This window comes from Corvus kubaryi, unplaced genomic scaffold, assembly GCF_017639235.1.
Source record: "Corvus kubaryi isolate FWS band 111438036 unplaced genomic scaffold, C.kubaryi_AGA036_p1.0 37357, whole genome shotgun sequence".
Taxonomy (NCBI): Eukaryota; Metazoa; Chordata; class Aves; order Passeriformes; family Corvidae; genus Corvus; species Corvus kubaryi.
The window spans coordinates 1,619,542-1,636,697 of record NW_024581117.1 but is presented as its reverse complement, the minus strand read 5'-3'; the positions used below and the strand labels follow the sequence as shown (position 1 = coordinate 1,636,697).

The window sequence follows — 17,156 nt, the reverse complement described above, 5'->3', positions numbered from 1 at the left end:
GTGTTAGAGAAGAAGTAGTCAACATTAAATCAAAGAGAAATTGCATTTCTTTTGTTCTTCAAAACTCCTGCTAATAAATAACATTCAGATGCATTTCTCCATAAGTTAGATCACTCATGTTTTTACTGAAATTATCAGCCATGGGAAATTTGTTATTTAAACTGTGAATTGCTATCCTTCTTCCTCCTCTTAACTCCTACCTTTTAGTCTTTTTACCTTATTACTCTCCTTTTAAAAGAGCAATTAGCAATGTTAAGGAGAGAGTACATAGCACAAAAACTTTTGTCATACAAAACTATGAATTTAGTTAAACCCAGAAACTACACTAGTGAACAGGATCAGTAAACATGGCCCCAAATAGATAAATATAATTACAATAGGAGATTCTTCACAAATAAAATACAGGTGATGATATCTAGAATTATGAGGAAAAATACAAATACAAATTAGAAAGAAGAATGAATAGCAGTACCTCTATTAAAGGTAGTATTCAAAGACATAAAGTTTCCTAGCACTTCTTGACCAAAATGTAACATACATTTTTATGATGTTTTACTGTAAACCTCCTGAAGCCTGAAAGAAGAAAACTGAAAAGAATCATCATTTCCAGACAAAAACAGCTGATACCTTAATAAACAAAGAGATCTGAGGCCTCTGCTCATTTTAAAGTTAAAAAAGAACCATGCAAAAGATTGGGCTTGGGAGTTTGAACTTTACTGCATCAGAAACTACATTCTAAGGAATAGAAACACAATAAAAAGATTGAAGAATGTAAAATGACACAACATGTCTTATTCAAACACTTTTATATTTATGGTAAAATTAGAGAAAATATAAAATTGTGTTGAATTAATTTCTTTCCAAGATTAAACTAACCATTATCAAAGGGAATTGTTTCTGTGCAAAAACATGTGTTTTACCACTAATAACAGCTACTTCACTTGAGAATTATATCTCGACCAGAACCGTATCAATTCCTAAAAGAGATGTAAATATTAATCCTAATAACTTCTGACTGAAAATAATCTTGCAATACGTATCAAGAACAGGCCAGAAAATACTTACAGTTAACGTTAAAAAGACAGTAACAGTAATATCTCCTAGGACAAAAATCAAAATGTATTGTTGAAAGAAGAAAAACTCTATCTTAGAACCTATACCTAACAATACTTAACAATACTTTATCTACAGTGACAGGAGTCCAAAAAATTAAATATAATGGAGTTAGTCTTTCAAAACCACCTTACTTTAATAAATTAACAGATCTTACACAATAAATAAAATCTACATAAAATAGAAACTTCCTAGAGTTACGGGACAGCAAGTAAGGCATACATTTAGGTCATCAGTACAACGAGAAGACTAGGACACTGAGACCAAAATATATTGCATGAGTACAGACTACAGTCACCATGATTCCTTCTAAACTAATTCCCAATACACAGAAAAATGAAAAAAAAAAATTAATATTTAGCATCAGGGAAGGGAGAGAGGCTAATCTCACTTAACTTCAGAATTTTTGCACGCAAATTCAGCACCAACAGGTGATGAAGTGTTTTATAGGTAGGGGAAGGTGAAATAGTCGTACATGGTTCACTTCAACCTAAGAAAGAAACCTAGGGTCAGAGGAACCAGCCTTAGAAAAAAATACCCTCTCCACAGACTTTTAAGAGAGTTGTGATAACTAGATCATTTGCAGATGTCTAGATAGTACACTTTCATCTCAGTTGCTACAAAAATTTTACAGTGCGCAAAAAAGCTGTCATAGCTGCACAGTGACAGGGGTTTCAGAACCTTAAGATAAGCCATAAAGAAACAAAGACAATTCAAAAGTAACTTCTGAAAAGAAAAACAGTAGGAAGTGGTAAATTTGCAGACAGGAGAAGTATCTTACTTCAGTCCACAAAGAGTGGTTACAAAGTAAAAATCCTTACATCTAGTAAAGATTTCAACACAAGGTCCTCAGAACTGGACATCTTCCATCATTCTAATGCAGAGTAGTACTAAAAAAACCCCAAAAAGTACTTCTGGTAAATAGTCTTTTAACAGGCCATTAACTCAGTTAAAAACAGGATAGAAATAACACAGTAACACAGTAGATATTATTAAATGTTGGATGTCCTTGCCTTAATGAACTTGAGAACTTCATTTGAGAAGACAGCATAAAGAGATAACAGTCAGAGAAAATCTATAAAATAAATAGGGATTTAAGAGTTTCACTCCAAGACTACATCTGTATATTAGTTTAGAAAAGAGGAAATATATTCCCCTAGAAGCAGAACTCCTAAATAAAGATACATAAAAAAGATCAATAGACTGTCCCCGAATTTGATGGTTTGTATCCTTGAATTATGCATTACTGCCTGCGAGCCATACCTTCAATCTGCATTGCAGTCATTAAAATAATCACTTTTTATTAAGTTTGAGATGATGGAATTGAAGCTCCACTTTTTCCCTCCTAAAGATCTAAAAACCCCCTTATCCAATGTCTGCATCAGCATTTAACTATTTCTCAAAACTTCCGTTTGATATTTTACTGGTGGCAATATTCAAGAAATAACGATCTGCATCATTGTTTGCAATGCCAATATCGAATTTCAGAAGAGTCGTCATTAAAGAGATCAAGCTGCCCTTCCTCTCAGGTATCTTTTTATCAGTCTGTCTTAAGATGAGCAAAGACAACATTGTAGCGGCTTATGCTCATTTAACATTTGGAAAGTTGACTGATTTTCTTACTCCCCACAGCCATATAGATTAGAAACTCATTTATTTCTCTTTGTTATGAAAACACAGTCTGAAGCGGAAGTATGTAGCAAATTCAAAAAGCAGGATAATTATGCAACAAGTAAAACACTGCATAATCTCATTATACCATAGATGGGTTTTGACAGTAAGAATGACAAGAACATTTTGAATTAAAAGTCAACAAAATCAAAACGCATAAAATGAAATACATTTTAACATAATGTTTAACTGCAGCAAGAAATAAATGAAGTCTAAGGCTTAGAAAAATTTAGAAATTAATCAGCTCTGTTCAAAAAGAACAGAATTCACTTGACAGAATACAATAATATAACACAAGATCCAATATTCTTCCACTAGTCCAAGCTGCTAAATACTGGGGATCAAGGAAAGATGCAACCCTTTTCTAAAACCATTTAATCCACTTTTTCATGTAGACTTTGGACATCATCTCTCTGGTATTGTATCCTTTGCTCTCATTAAAATACATGCAAAAAGAAGGTGATGATCTTATTAATGGCTTATTAATTATCATTACCAGTTACAAAGCTAGTCAGAGATAAACGGGTTAGAGCATCAGAAACTAGATTCTGAATTTGACGACCAAAACTTAAATATTGCTTATTTTGGTCTTTTTTTTTTAAATAGATTGGGATTTGCTGGGTTCAGATTTTAATTTCTTTGGTTGTTTCATTTTATTCTTACATTTTATTCTTACACTTCTTCATTTATTCTTACATTCTAGTTTAAACGTTCTAGAAAAAATAAACGAAGTGCTTTGTTTTGTTTTGTTTTGTTTTTTTTCCTTTGTTTCAACTTGCTTTGCTTCTTTTTGTTTTGTTTTTTTACTGCAACTAAAAGCCAAGTTTCACGCACTGGGATCAATACTTTTGGGAAAACAAGTTTGCCATACATAGCAAGACAAAAGACGTTTTGTAGTACATTTTTAATCTTCAGAATAATTCCTTGTGTCTTAATGGAGTACTGTTAAGACCAGATTTTTGATATTTGTTTGCTTTTTACTGTCTTTCATCTTTTCAAGAGCTAAACTGCTTTGTATAGTTAATTATCTAAACACTTTTAGTGTAGTTGTTTATATTCTACAGCTTTGCTCAGATTTGCAACAATGTGTAGTAAGTCGCCTTTAAGTCTTCTGCAGAAACTTAATTCTCAACTTTGAAAGAACATACCCAAATGCTTTCTTCTTGACGATACTGCTTCCAGTTTCGACCACTGTCACTGAACATCAGAATGTAGCTTGTTACCCAGTCTGAGCTCCCGTAACCACCTTGAGTAGCAACAGCAGTAATCTCAGTTCTTTCACCAAGATCAATCTGAAGCCATTGATATTTATTGGACACAAGTGGAGACCAGCCACCAGCACCTTAAAAAGAATGAAAAAGAGTGAAATGTATTTCTAAAAATAAGCAAGTTAACACAAAACTTGTATATGCAAAAATAAATTAGTTCATTTGAGCAGCATTATCTAGTGAAAAATATTCTTCTCCAAGGCAGGTGTTTCAAACTAGATGATCATTACAAGTCTTTTCCAACACAAACCATTCTATGATTCTCTGATACTAATTCAAGATATAGTTGCATCAAAACTCTTATGGTGTTATTTAGCAAGTATTCTGAAAATTTACACAGATTACTAGATATTTGTAACCAAATATAACTATTAAAAATGATTATCAATTGACTCACACCCTTTTCTCTCTCTCTGCAATAAATTTTATAGAGTAATTTTTATCAATTAGAATGTTCAAGTAAAAAATCTGAATTTTGACTTTTTGTTATATACATCTCAATTTCATTTTATGTAAACTAGAAAATCTCCAGATGTCCTGTCTAACCTCGACGATTCCCCTGATTCTGTTCTGTGAGGCCTGGATATATAAATTTGCATATGAAGCAATAAAGCACAGTTAGATGACAAATTTGCATGTGCCTCTTAAAATGACCAAGAAATTTGTCAGCAAAATGGTAAGACAGTATGAGGTATATACATGCAGTTTCAATCACAGGCACGCTGGTCTGCAAAGAAAAAATTTCACGTGAAACGTAGAGCTACACTTCTCCAGTATTTTAACTAATCAGAAAGATGTTAAAAGGAAGAAATCATATCAATTCAGTGCTCCTTTGTCTTCCTTTGCTTTTATTTACTCAGATCATGCTACTAGCTTGCCTGTAAAGCTGGTTGGAAGAGGTCAAGGGAAGGTATCAAATAATCTCATAAGAAAAAGCATTGGTTTATGGAACTACATTGCAAAATATGCAAGTATTCAGACACAGCATCTGGTGAGCTTTATTAGAGAATGGTGGGATAAAAATTTAAAAATATCCATTATTTAAGGACGGATTTAGATCCAACTCAGCAAAACACAATGCAAGAGGCACCTTGAAAAGTTCTTAAAGAATACATACACAGAACCAGAACAGATATATCTAGTTTCCACAACAATCAGTTAGCTACAATCCAATTTTATGTTTGTATAGGCTCCAAGATGTAGAAAAATTCATAACTAAATACTACATGTTGCTTAATTCTGTTTAGAGTCACGAGTCAAGTTCTTAACATTACCTCCTCCAGGAACAAAAAAGAAAAAAGAATTTTAATTAAAGAATGTAAACTGTCAAATATAAAAATGGTGGGAAATCATATAGATACGCATAAATCACAAAAAGTTAGGTCCATTCTAGACAGCCATGTAGAAAGAACTGCGAGAAAAACATAAAGTTCCACATATGTAACAATTCCTTGTGCACACACTTATGAGCTATTTAAAATATAACAGAATCAAAACTATGGAGTTAAATACTGGGCATTTTTTTTTTTTCCTCTTTATCTAAATCAGGATTTAGAATTTTATGTAAATATGTGATTTCAGTGGCTGCATCTCAATTAACTCACATGCAGATTCCAAAGCCCAACCTTATGACCACATCATTTCATCTTTTAGTTGCTGTGCAGGACAGTGTGGTGGCATCAAAAAAGAAAACTCTGTTAACAGCCAGCGTGAGAGGTTAAACAAAGGTCCTCGCAGCCATAAGCAGAGTGGTCTATGATCAGTTCATATACTGTATCTGTGACACACCACACATAAGACTTAACTGCCAACTTGACTACCATCCTCAGCTGATGCATGTACACTTACAGCAACATTCTGCAGTGCTGTGGTATTCAAAGCCTTCTTAGAATTATGTGTTGCTGTGCTAAGTTTGGTGGCATTTTTGAACTTTTCACTTGAAAGGCAGGGTTGAATTGAAGTCAACAGGAGCAGTCTGGCAGACTGTGCTGAGTACATAATTTGTAAAACCGTTCTGTGACAAAACATCTTCACTTGGTGACTGCAGAACTTTTTTCAGAATGAAGTAATGGAAGTCAGAAAGATGTAAACCAAAATGCCCAAAAAGCATCCTGTTATGGCAGTACTACGTGCTGCCAGTCTGAGGTAAGTACTCCTGTCTTTAGTTCTGTGTTTTCCAGAAGTTTTTGCAAGGCATACCACCACGTAGTCTATACCCCCTCATCATGCTGCACTACACCCTATGGAAAGAAGAGAAAGAGACACAGATACACAGTGACATTCACAGAATGTCAGGGCTATTTGATTTGAGAGATGACAATAAATATGCAGCCCCAGAAGTAATCTATCAGCCCTGTTCTGACCAATGCAACATAAGATCCATAAAGAATAACCACCAAGCAGATGCAGCATGATGTCTCCAACAGCCTGTATGAAGCCAAAGCCTGGACCACTACGCCGAAGCTGCAACATGTTTCCTGAAACACCATGACACTGGTTCACACAATGCCTTCATCTGTTTAAGGCTCTTCATGAGCTCTCCTGTCTGACAGTCCAGCAGCCAGCTGACCTCCCAGCATCTGCCACCCAAAGCATCACAGATATGAAACATTTGCCCAGTCCTGGAGGAAACACTAATAGAGCATGTTAGCTTCTCATGCTGCACTCTTCACAGTGTGTCCTGTCCTTGCAGCAAGATTAATGAGTGTACCAAACTGTAGTCACTTTTGGCTGTAGCATATAGCTGGCCAAGGTGATGCACAGAAGCTGGCTGCATAACAGATGCCAAAAGGATCTTGTTTGTTAGATTTCATGCTGCATGGTGTGGATGTTTCTGGGAAGATCCTAAAGAGCTTCTCACAGGGATGCAGATACCGTGTATATTCAAGGCTGTGCCAAAATGTATGAACACAGAGGTAGAGAATAATATATACAGGGGCATAATTTTGTCATCTCTAAACTTCTAGAATTATTGACTTTGAAGTCTTCACCTTATTTCTCTTATCTCTTTTCTTTTTGTCCGTGTCTTTTATGTAAAGCATATGCTTTCTTCAATTACATCTGAATGTAAGTTTTAACAGAGACTGATGAAACATCTTTTGTTGTGAACTAACAGCAAATCAGAAAAATATTTTTCAAAGGGAAGACAATCTGTATCTAGAGTTCCTTTTTTTGAACTTTATCTCAGGAGGTGCATAACCCTTTTTATTTTCCACTGTCTCTTGCCAATATTGAAATTATTTGTATGCAACATACCAAAAAATCTACATTCAAGTTGCCCAAACATGCAAGTTTCATGCTTTATTTCTGTTAAAAACCCCAAGCTCTACACAGTTCCTTTTTATGAAGGACATGCTGACTTGAAGTTGAACACACAGATAATACATAAAATCTTTTTATTTCACTTATCATTTCTATTATATTTTTTTTTTTAAATACCAGTGCTTGTGAAGTGTTTGTACACGTGTGTAACTTTTTAAAAGTACATTACTTTATTGAACATATTTAGTAACCTCATAATTTTTCTGAAGTACTAACTCTTTTTCTTAACTTATGAACATCTGTCCTTCAATTATAAGATCTTGCCAGCTTTATTTGTTGGCTTATAAGTAAATGAAGGATCAGTAGCTAATAGGAGGCTTGGTTCATTCAACCTAGCAGCAATTAAATCAAAGTTTACAGTTTCCATCAGTCACTTTTATGTACTATTTGATAAACAGCCTCCTTCATTTTATGTGATATTCATCAATGAATTGACTGTTAAATGATGGAAAAAATTACTAAGCTTTTGATATTTTTAATGCATTAAAATTGATTAATTTGGTTAGATTTAAAATCTAAGAGATCATGCATCTCTCATATTTCAAATTTTGCCTATGAAATTCCGTTATTCTTGATTTCTGTTTCTACAACATTATAACATTCAGTTTCAAGTCAGCTAAGTGAAATATACTGGGGTTTCCTCAAACATTTACTCCAAGCAATGCACAGTGCTCTTCTGCGGAAGTTAGACAAGGAGGTGCCATTCATTAGTTTAGTCAGCAATTTCTTTGTCACTACAACTGCTAACTATAAACAAGATTGCAGACTATAATCTACCCTGGATTTATGCACTGAACTTCTAGGAGAAGACTTGCTTCCCTTCAGATAATACCCTGTATTTCTAGACTTCCATTTTTATGCTCTTCATACGTCGTTTGAATTCTATTCTATTACCTTTCTTGCTTCTGGAGGTTAAATATCCTCTACCCTCTCCCATGACCATCAATATGAACAAATCACAGCACTGAATGGGTATTATTTCATTATCCTGGTTCCTGTCTGCTAGGATATGTGTTTAAAGAGCTTGTATTTTCTTATTTCCTTAGCTTCACTGGGGTGACAGTATAATTATCACTAACATTGAAAATAGAAAAAAAAAAATCAGCAAAGTTAGCAAATAGCTGCAACATAAAAAAATTAGAAATAACTGAAGAGAAGGTACAAAAAACTCAAATCCAGGTTAGAAAATACCTGAGTATTGCTACAGTGGACTTGGAGTGCTATACCAGGTTTAAAACTTTTAATCCTGCTGGCAGAAAATTTATTAGGTGATGATCAAGCTTTTCGGACTTTCTCTCTGTAGTTATCAGTCTGCCAGGCTATTTTTGCTTCATTTGAAAAACTCTGAACTACATAGAATAGAAACTGATTTAAAGATTGCCCCTTTGCATGAACACCACCCCACTTTTTCCGTATCCAGCTCTGACTATCATCACGTACATTGTTACGTAAACCACAAAACAGTTCACACTCATACATGCCTTAACATCTGCTTCTTCACACACAGTTCATTAGACAATTTAGCCAGCACCAGAATTTATACCACGTTTAAATTCTGTCAATTTTTTGCATATTTAATTGCAATGATTGCAAGAAGTGTATATTAGCAAAAGTTCAGGCTTAAAACTAACACACATCAGCAAGGATGCTTTCCTTTGATTAATCAAACTGTGTATTTCCCATATGGATCATTTAACAGAAGCTGATTTTAATTTCAAGTCAATAAAGTTGCACCAGGGATGAATTTGCCTGCACTTATTACAAAGCAGATTTTCTGCATGCACATTTAATTCACAACTCAGTCTTCTAAGGGTTTAAAAAATCAAATGAACTGCTTTACAGCATTCAAACCCCCTAAAATACCAAAGTAGGACACTATTTCATTTCTCAAGCTGAAATTCATCCTCTTTCACAAACTGAGAATTACAAAACTGTAGGCTTATATTTAGATAAACAGAACAAGGCTTCTGTTAAGTTTATTGAAAGATAAAGGAGGTGGGGATTGGGGGGCAATAAATGGTGTTGATGCATTTCTAGCAGCACCTAATATTGGCACCTTAAAAAAGTGTCCAGAGTAGCAGTGCCTCTAATAAAACCCTAGTCTTTTACATTTTAGTTCTATGTTCGAATGAGGCAATTCAAGAAATAGAGCTCATACAATTAGAAATTCCTGCTATAGCCCAGCAAAGTGCAAGAAAAGTAATTATAAAGAAGAACATAAATAGCCAAAGATGCCAAGGAGCATAAATCACAGCTTGGCCCATTTTTCAGAAAGGCCATGCAAAAGTTATCACAGCAATGCTGTTCTGAGCCATATTTCAGTGATAAAAGACATGGATATAAGCCTCAAAATTTGAAACCAGGGATAATCTGTGGCAAGTAAACCTGAGAAGAGATGAGGGACCTTGAGCTGTGAATAAGAAATACTGGACACAGAATCATTTTTTTTTACACGGATTGAAGGAGGCTGAGAGGGACAGTTAGATCAGAACCCAGTTCTGCAGTCACTGCTTCATCTATAAAATTTCTGCACAGTAATTTTCAACCACATTTTTGATAGCTGTTCAGTTTTTGCCTTTGATCTGTAGCATGATCCTCTGCCTAAGTGGGGATAAAACAGCTTGAACTTTACCATATTTGCAAAAGTTATTGATTACAGATGGAGAGAAGGGGTTACACTCTTTTTGTTGTTAAAGAACAGTGAAGCCAGCCTAACACATCAATCCCGAAGCTAAACATTCTGAGGATGTGAAGAACAACATATCCCTAGAGAAACTTGCACCACCAAGGATGCAGCATACAGACATCCTTATAAAGGAAACAGCAACTGATAATACTCGTAATTTATCTAAAGTTGCTGAACTGAAGGCTGCTGAGCTGACACAGCTGGCGTGAAACATATGAACAGCAGCCAATGACTTTATACTATGAAAGCCCAGTCCCTCTTCTTACAGCAGGGACTTGCAACATGCTCCTTCTAGGAGTGCATGTGGAGATTCCTCCCTTGAGTGAGGATACCCCCTCAAGGTTACTCCTTGAGGCTGAAAGAGTTGCCCAGGGTCAATAGTATGGTTGAGTAACATAAAGCTCCTGTTAATAATTATTTTGCTGGTTTTAATATAATTTCTTCAATATTGTTTAAAAAGAGTAATGCACTATAATAGTAGTTACAAATATACTGTGCAGGAAGTAAATCTGATTGAAGATTTTTAGTCTAATCATTATCGTCATCAGTTTCAACAAATAACATACTTTATTCATATAAATATGTTTGGTTTGATGTCCTTAACCCTATTGGACAAAGTTACATAAAGGCTGATTATACCCCCATAAACCACTAGACATAAACTTTTGATTAAGTCTGGGACTAGGATGGATCCTGCCGCACCTAGACTGCTCTCTGAGAAGGAGTTCACAAAGCAAAGTGTTTCTTTCTGATCTTTGTGACTCCTCAGGAGAATCTCCCTGACAAACTATCTGAAGCTTCCATTGTGTCTGCTGTGATCTAAGCAAAATCCTGTTGTTTACTATGAGATTATTTTCAGGACTAAAAAGTCTTTCTCATACTGACATATTACCTATATTTAAAACTATCATACAAAACAATCAAACTTAACACCTAAAAAAACCAAAGGAGCATTCAGTGCAGGAAAGCTCAGCTGTTCAAAAAGAGTTGTTATTGCCTGAAGAAAGACCCTTGTCTACCTGGTCTCAAACTGTATAACCTTGGAAACAGAATCACAGAATATTCCAAACTGGAAGAGACCCACAAGGATCATCGAGTCCACCTCTTATGTGGATGGTACATACAGGGACCAAACATCCTTGGTGTTATTAGCACCATGCTCTAACCAACTGGTGTTTTCATCTCCACAGTCTCCTCTCCTCCTGATTTTAAGATTGCAAGTTAGTAGGATATAGTGCGTTCAGCCAAAGTGTAAGATCAGAGAAATACCTCTTTAAAGACTACTAAAACAAGAGGCCTTAAATAGCCTGGGAATCTTAAGACTTCTAGTATGCAGTTACTTTCTGCATGAAGGAGAGATACTAGTGATTTGGAGGAGACTAAAAGCAGTTGTGTCCTGTCACTTTATCTGTGTATAAAAAGACTCCATGGCTGTCCTTCAAGACAGTGTCACAGTTTAGTTTCCTTCCATAACTAGATTTCATAGGAAATCATTCAATGTCTTCACAATTTTCCTTCTATTTTAGTACGGTTAAATAATGTTAGTTGTATATAAAAAAACAAGTATTAGCTGAAGCTGTCTGAAGTACTAAGATGAACTGATGAAAACTAAGAAATACTCTTACATAACACAACTTCATGTATAGCTTCTTAGCTATTTTCTGGTCTTGTCTTCTTACTTTACAAACTGACAGAGGTTAAGTCCAATACTGAAAAAAAAAAAACAGAAAGTAGAGAAACAATGGAATCTTGGAGATATTTCAGGGAATCCAAAACAAGATTTCCCCTTCAAAGAACGTTTCTGAATTGTTTTGTCTTCTTGGAAAACAATACTTATCTCCACATATTACAACAAAACCAAATTTGTTGCACTATATAAACTCTGAAGGTCTTCAGTACCAACCCTTCATTCTGAACATATAAGCCATCATTTTCTGGATTATTAGGGAAGCTCTTGGCCAGGTTTCCGAAAATACTGTGAGAGAACAACTAAGAGGCATTTTTGAGGGCCTGATACCAGAACTTCTCAGTCACAGGAATGTATCATGAGATGTACTGTTTGAATACAGACTGAAAAGTCCCATAAACAGCATCTGATTCTGAAACCTGTAAGTTACTCTTGCTGTCAAAAAATGAATGAAGAAGTCTTGCCTCTTAATATCTGAAGAATGAGATTAATTTATCTGAGTAATTTTCTGAGAAATGATAGACATAACAAGCATGTTTTGGCTTATCCATGTAGAGAAGTTAAGTTTTCTGAGGAGTATTTCACAGGTGGCATGCAGAGCTTTGTCAATGGAAATCAGAACTACTAAAAAGAAAATTCATCAACTTTTGAGGTGGAACATAAAAAGAGCTATATAAATGCTTCAGTCAGATAGAACTTTCTAAGGGAGGTCGGTGTAGCAACCAGTTCAGCGGCCTCAAAGGTAGAAAAAGTTTAATTTTATAGGAAGGTCTAACTTTATTTTAAGATATTCTGAAACTGAATATCAATAATGAAAACATGTACGATCTTAGAAGAGAAAGACCAATTGCATTTATTTTTTCAACTGTCAGAATATTTAATATTTAAGGAACTTAAATTTCCAAATTCTGACAGGTACTAAAAAATTAATACTATGTTTTAATAATAATTTGTGACGCGTAGTAGTTACTATGTCAAGAGGAGTTTCAGAGGCATCTTGAATTTGAATCAGTGCAACACAAAGGCACTAAGAAATGGTATTAATAGTGACAAAGTTTGATCTACCTTTCATCATTCAAACAGAAGATGGTAGGTAAGTTTATTTCACCCCCCTTCTGCATTAACAGTAAATTAGGGGAATGAGTCAGTGAATCCCATTTTACTTTTCTTCAGAAAGCTCAGAAGACATTTCTCCTCAATTAATCATATGTAAATATATCAAGGGAGATATTTTGATAAACTGACATAGTTTATCAAAAGGAAAACATACTGACAGTGTTTCAAAGACCTATCAAAGCCACTACTTTTTGCTCTGATTTTTCATCACCAGCATACCACACAGTGCTAGGAACCAATGCCCTACAGCAGGCAACATCTTCTGTGTGCACTGGAAAGCCCAGGTTTGACTAAAAAACTTTTATATAGGTAATGAAGCTGTAATTGTGTAGGATATAATCTGAGCCACTTCTGCACTGTACTAAAAAGGTGTTTTTTTTCTTCCTCCAGCAGGAGACAGGTATTAAATAAATGTCATTCTAAGAGATTTGTGCTGAAGAAAAGCTCTTGTTCTTCACAATGTTTCTTAGGAAAAAAATGTTTTGGAAATATGCCAGTTCGTTGCAAGATTTACATCATTCTTGGCTATTACCATCCACTTTTACTTGATGCTAAGCAAACTATCTCCCTTACTATGAACTAGGAATTTCACATAGCAGTTGTACCCCTTTTTGGCACATACTCTGACAAAAATCCAAGACTAAAGTAAAACAGGACTTAATTTGGGAGATTGTATCCTTCTTGGGAGAGTGTATTCTTGCAATAGTGCTGTTCTCTTATTGTCTCTAGACTATCCAGGTTTAGGATGCTCTATTAGAAAATCCTGCTCTGTGTGAAGTGTGGTTCACTACTTTCAATATTTAAACTTCTCTCTCTTTTTCTCCATCAGTGAAGTGAGGATCACTTATATCTCATCATTGTAAATTTTCCTGAGGAACTTACTTTGTTCACAGAAAGTTTCATGGGGAAAACAAAAATAAAGAAATTTGATTGCCACCATCTTTCGCTACACCACTGAGTTTAAGCAGCATTCTCATTTGAATTTCTGTATTGATGTAATTTCTATTTGTATATACATCATTATGTCACGAAATACAAACTACCAGGAGTGGAAATGGAAAATATGTATTTATTGTATAAATATTTGTTACAGTGAAACAAAAAAATAACATAGGTAGCTCAAATACACTGTTCATTGCAGTTTTATAAAGTTACACAACTTCTTTCAACCTACTAAATTTTGTCATGTTGTTTACTTAGCAGCTGCTTTCACTGAGCCACCTATATTTGTTTTCCTTGCTCAGCAGTCTTGCCCAACATGTTACATTCCTGTCTTGCAATTTTAAGCTAGAAGTGATAATTAGCCATAGTTTTCATGGCCAAAAATATTTTTATATTGCGAAAGATTTTTTACAGTTGAACATCTGCAATTCACTCACTTCTAGACATTTTAGTATTCTTCTTTCTTTCTTGGTTGTTTTGCTTTCATTCATTCCAGTGTGTAACAACCAGGCAAACCCAAAGTCTGAAACCAAATTATCCTGGTTCTTTAGCATTTACTCCCATTCACTTCAAGCTAGCGTGCCATCCCAGTATTTTATTGACTATGGCCACAGAATTCAAAGAAAAAGAAATCAAGCTTAAAATATTTTGCATTGATGAGTTGACATTCATATATGTGATGCAAGAAGACTGTAAGTATTTTAAACATTTGCTACTATGACAGCATTCTGATGAGGTTTCCCAGGGTAATTAAATTAAATTTCCTAACACCAGCTGCAATCTCCAGTGATGTGAATTACACCAAAACATACAAAATATGTGTATCTAAATCATATTTTTCTGATACAATCATTCATTTATGATTTGTGTTCCTGTCTCCTCAAATATAAATCCACCACTGGCATTTTAACAGGAAATAGTGACATTTATTAAGAACAGATTGACACAGGTATGGAATAACTATTTTTTTCCTAAAATGCACTGCAAAAAAAAAAAAAAATCAAACCTGGTAGATGAGTATTTCAGATATTGCATTTTCCTTGAGGATTTGCCTACTAATTGGAAGAGTGTTGAACAGCAGTATCAATGAACTGTAAAAGGATCAGCAAGTTCAAAATACAATCAAACTAAATCTTAAACCCCTCTGATATTTATCAACCAGTTATAATATGTAACTAGATGTATCATCTCCAGTTTAACTTATCAGAGTGATATGTATGTATACTTTACAACAAAATGAGCAGGACAGTACCTTTGAGCAGATGAACATGTTTGTACCTTTCATTTTTATCACTACTTTAATCTCAATCCTCAATAATCCACTTTCTGATGGTGGTACTTCAGCAAATTCTATTTCAGCCTTCAAAATGCTGATTCACTGACTTTGGCACCTGTTTCAGTAAACACGATGCCTTCAGTATAGCAAAGCAAACAGAAAAAATATGGACACCCGCAGTTTCCAAGCAAAAATACTCTAAGTATACATATTTAAGACAGAAAAGCTCTATTTTATTTCCATTATTATCAGTGTAAATTACTACAGCTGGCATCAGGGAGACACTGGCCAGCTCCATCTGGTTATGGCCCTGCACAAAGAAAACATGATTTTTCAAGAAAACATGTGCAGTATCAGTCTTCTGGTCCTTTAAGTCTGTTTGTGATTATGTGCACAAGAATATGAATATTCTGCAATAGAATGACAGATACTCTGTAAGTCAACAGAATTGTCTAGTCTGATTACAGTTTGACTTTGTGTAAGGTGCAAGTGTCACAGTATGCATGTACATGCGCAGTCACACTGCTGTACACTTGTGAGCAACTTGACCTGACAAGAACATAAAAGGATGAGGTAAAACTGGAACATGCAATATCCCCTATGTATACAGTATTTCCCTAATTTGGTGCTCTAGTCATGACTCCCAGCATTCTGTTCACTTAGAAATACACGTCACATGACACTTACCACTTTACTAATTGGTATCTATAGATGACACACTATACCAGATCCTCAGCTGGGAAGTTAGTATAACTCTCCTGTATTTAGTTTCCAATAATATTTTTCATATTGACCTGAATGCTAAAATTTTGCTGGAGAAATTTATTATGAAGTTTTCACAAAGTCGAGATTCGACCAATCATTTACCTTCCATGGTTTAAGATTCCTATTCTTATAAAAAGAACTAAAGAAAAAAAAAAACAAAAACTATACACTGCTCATCTTCAAGTCAATTTTTGGTTTTGTGTATTTGTGTAATATCTGTGTTTTTCAGAATTCACGGATTATGACATCATTATTTCCCCACATAATTTAGAAAGAAGCACTCACAAATACGAAGAGGTTTGAATATTTTAAGTTTGAGGTTTCAACATTTTGCACAGCATTGACTCCTGACTCAGATTTGTTGGCATAAAGCCTGAGAGTATAATAATGATGACTAGAAAAATAACAGAGAGAAAATGGAATTGAGCCAGACTAATGGAATTTCATGATCAAGAAATATAATCACATCTGGTTTGACTGTCAGAAGAAAACATCTTTGTTGGTTAAATATTTAAATTGTAGGAGGTACACTATAAATAACTGAGCTTTATTATTGTTTCATACAGTATTGGAGGACAACACTTATTAATTGAGGTACCTAATAATGAAGAAAAACTGCAGTTCCATTCACTTAAGTTTTGTCCCTGGAGAAAGCTTCATTTTTCAGCATTCTGGATCTTTTTTTACAGAGTATTATAATAATATTAGTCCTCATTTGTGATGTTCAAGAATAGCATTATAATGTTTATGAAACTAAATCAGCCAACCTCAACAGCCAAATGAGTAATTCAGGGATTTTTTATTTGCATCAGTTTTAAAACAACTGGTGTATAACTAATGCAGAACTAAGCTGTATTATTTATAAAATCATGTTTAACTTAAAAACTCTTCTCAGACTAAAAATGGTGTATTTCTGCGTATTCTAACCCCTTCTTTTCAGATCATCACAGCTTCTTACTTTTAATGACAGCCATTACAGACAGCAGAGCCACTGGAATCAGACCAGTAATAATACTATATAACAATAATATATGTCATAATAAATAAATCATAGTAGTGGTTGTGTAGAAAAGTTTCTATAGCTTTCAGAAAAGTAATATTACTGTTAAAAACCTTGATACACTGAACAGTGCAACTTCCGCAGGCTACCATGATCCAACTTTATTTTTTTCTTCGTAAGTATTATATTACTTAAAATATTGCAGAGGATTTAAGTAACAGTCAAAACACAACTTCATGCCATCCAGGACAACTTATTAATGGTTATACTGTCTTTTCTTGCCCTTAGGAATTCATTTTGTGAACTGAACA

At 34.5% G+C, this 17,156-nt stretch overlaps 1 protein-coding gene across 2 annotated transcripts in view; it reads right to left on the bottom strand.

Moving 5' to 3' along the window:
- LOC121667193 (contactin-associated protein-like 4) overlaps positions 1 to 17,156 on the bottom strand; it is a 216,514-nt gene that overhangs the window by 134,197 nt on the left and 65,161 nt on the right. For both annotated transcript variants that reach the window (XM_042033618.1, XM_042033619.1), the window contains exon 3: positions 3,933 to 4,126. In XM_042033618.1, coding sequence (XP_041889552.1) covers positions 3,933 to 4,126 — 194 coding nt within the window. The remainder of the gene's footprint in view (positions 1 to 3,932; positions 4,127 to 17,156) is intronic.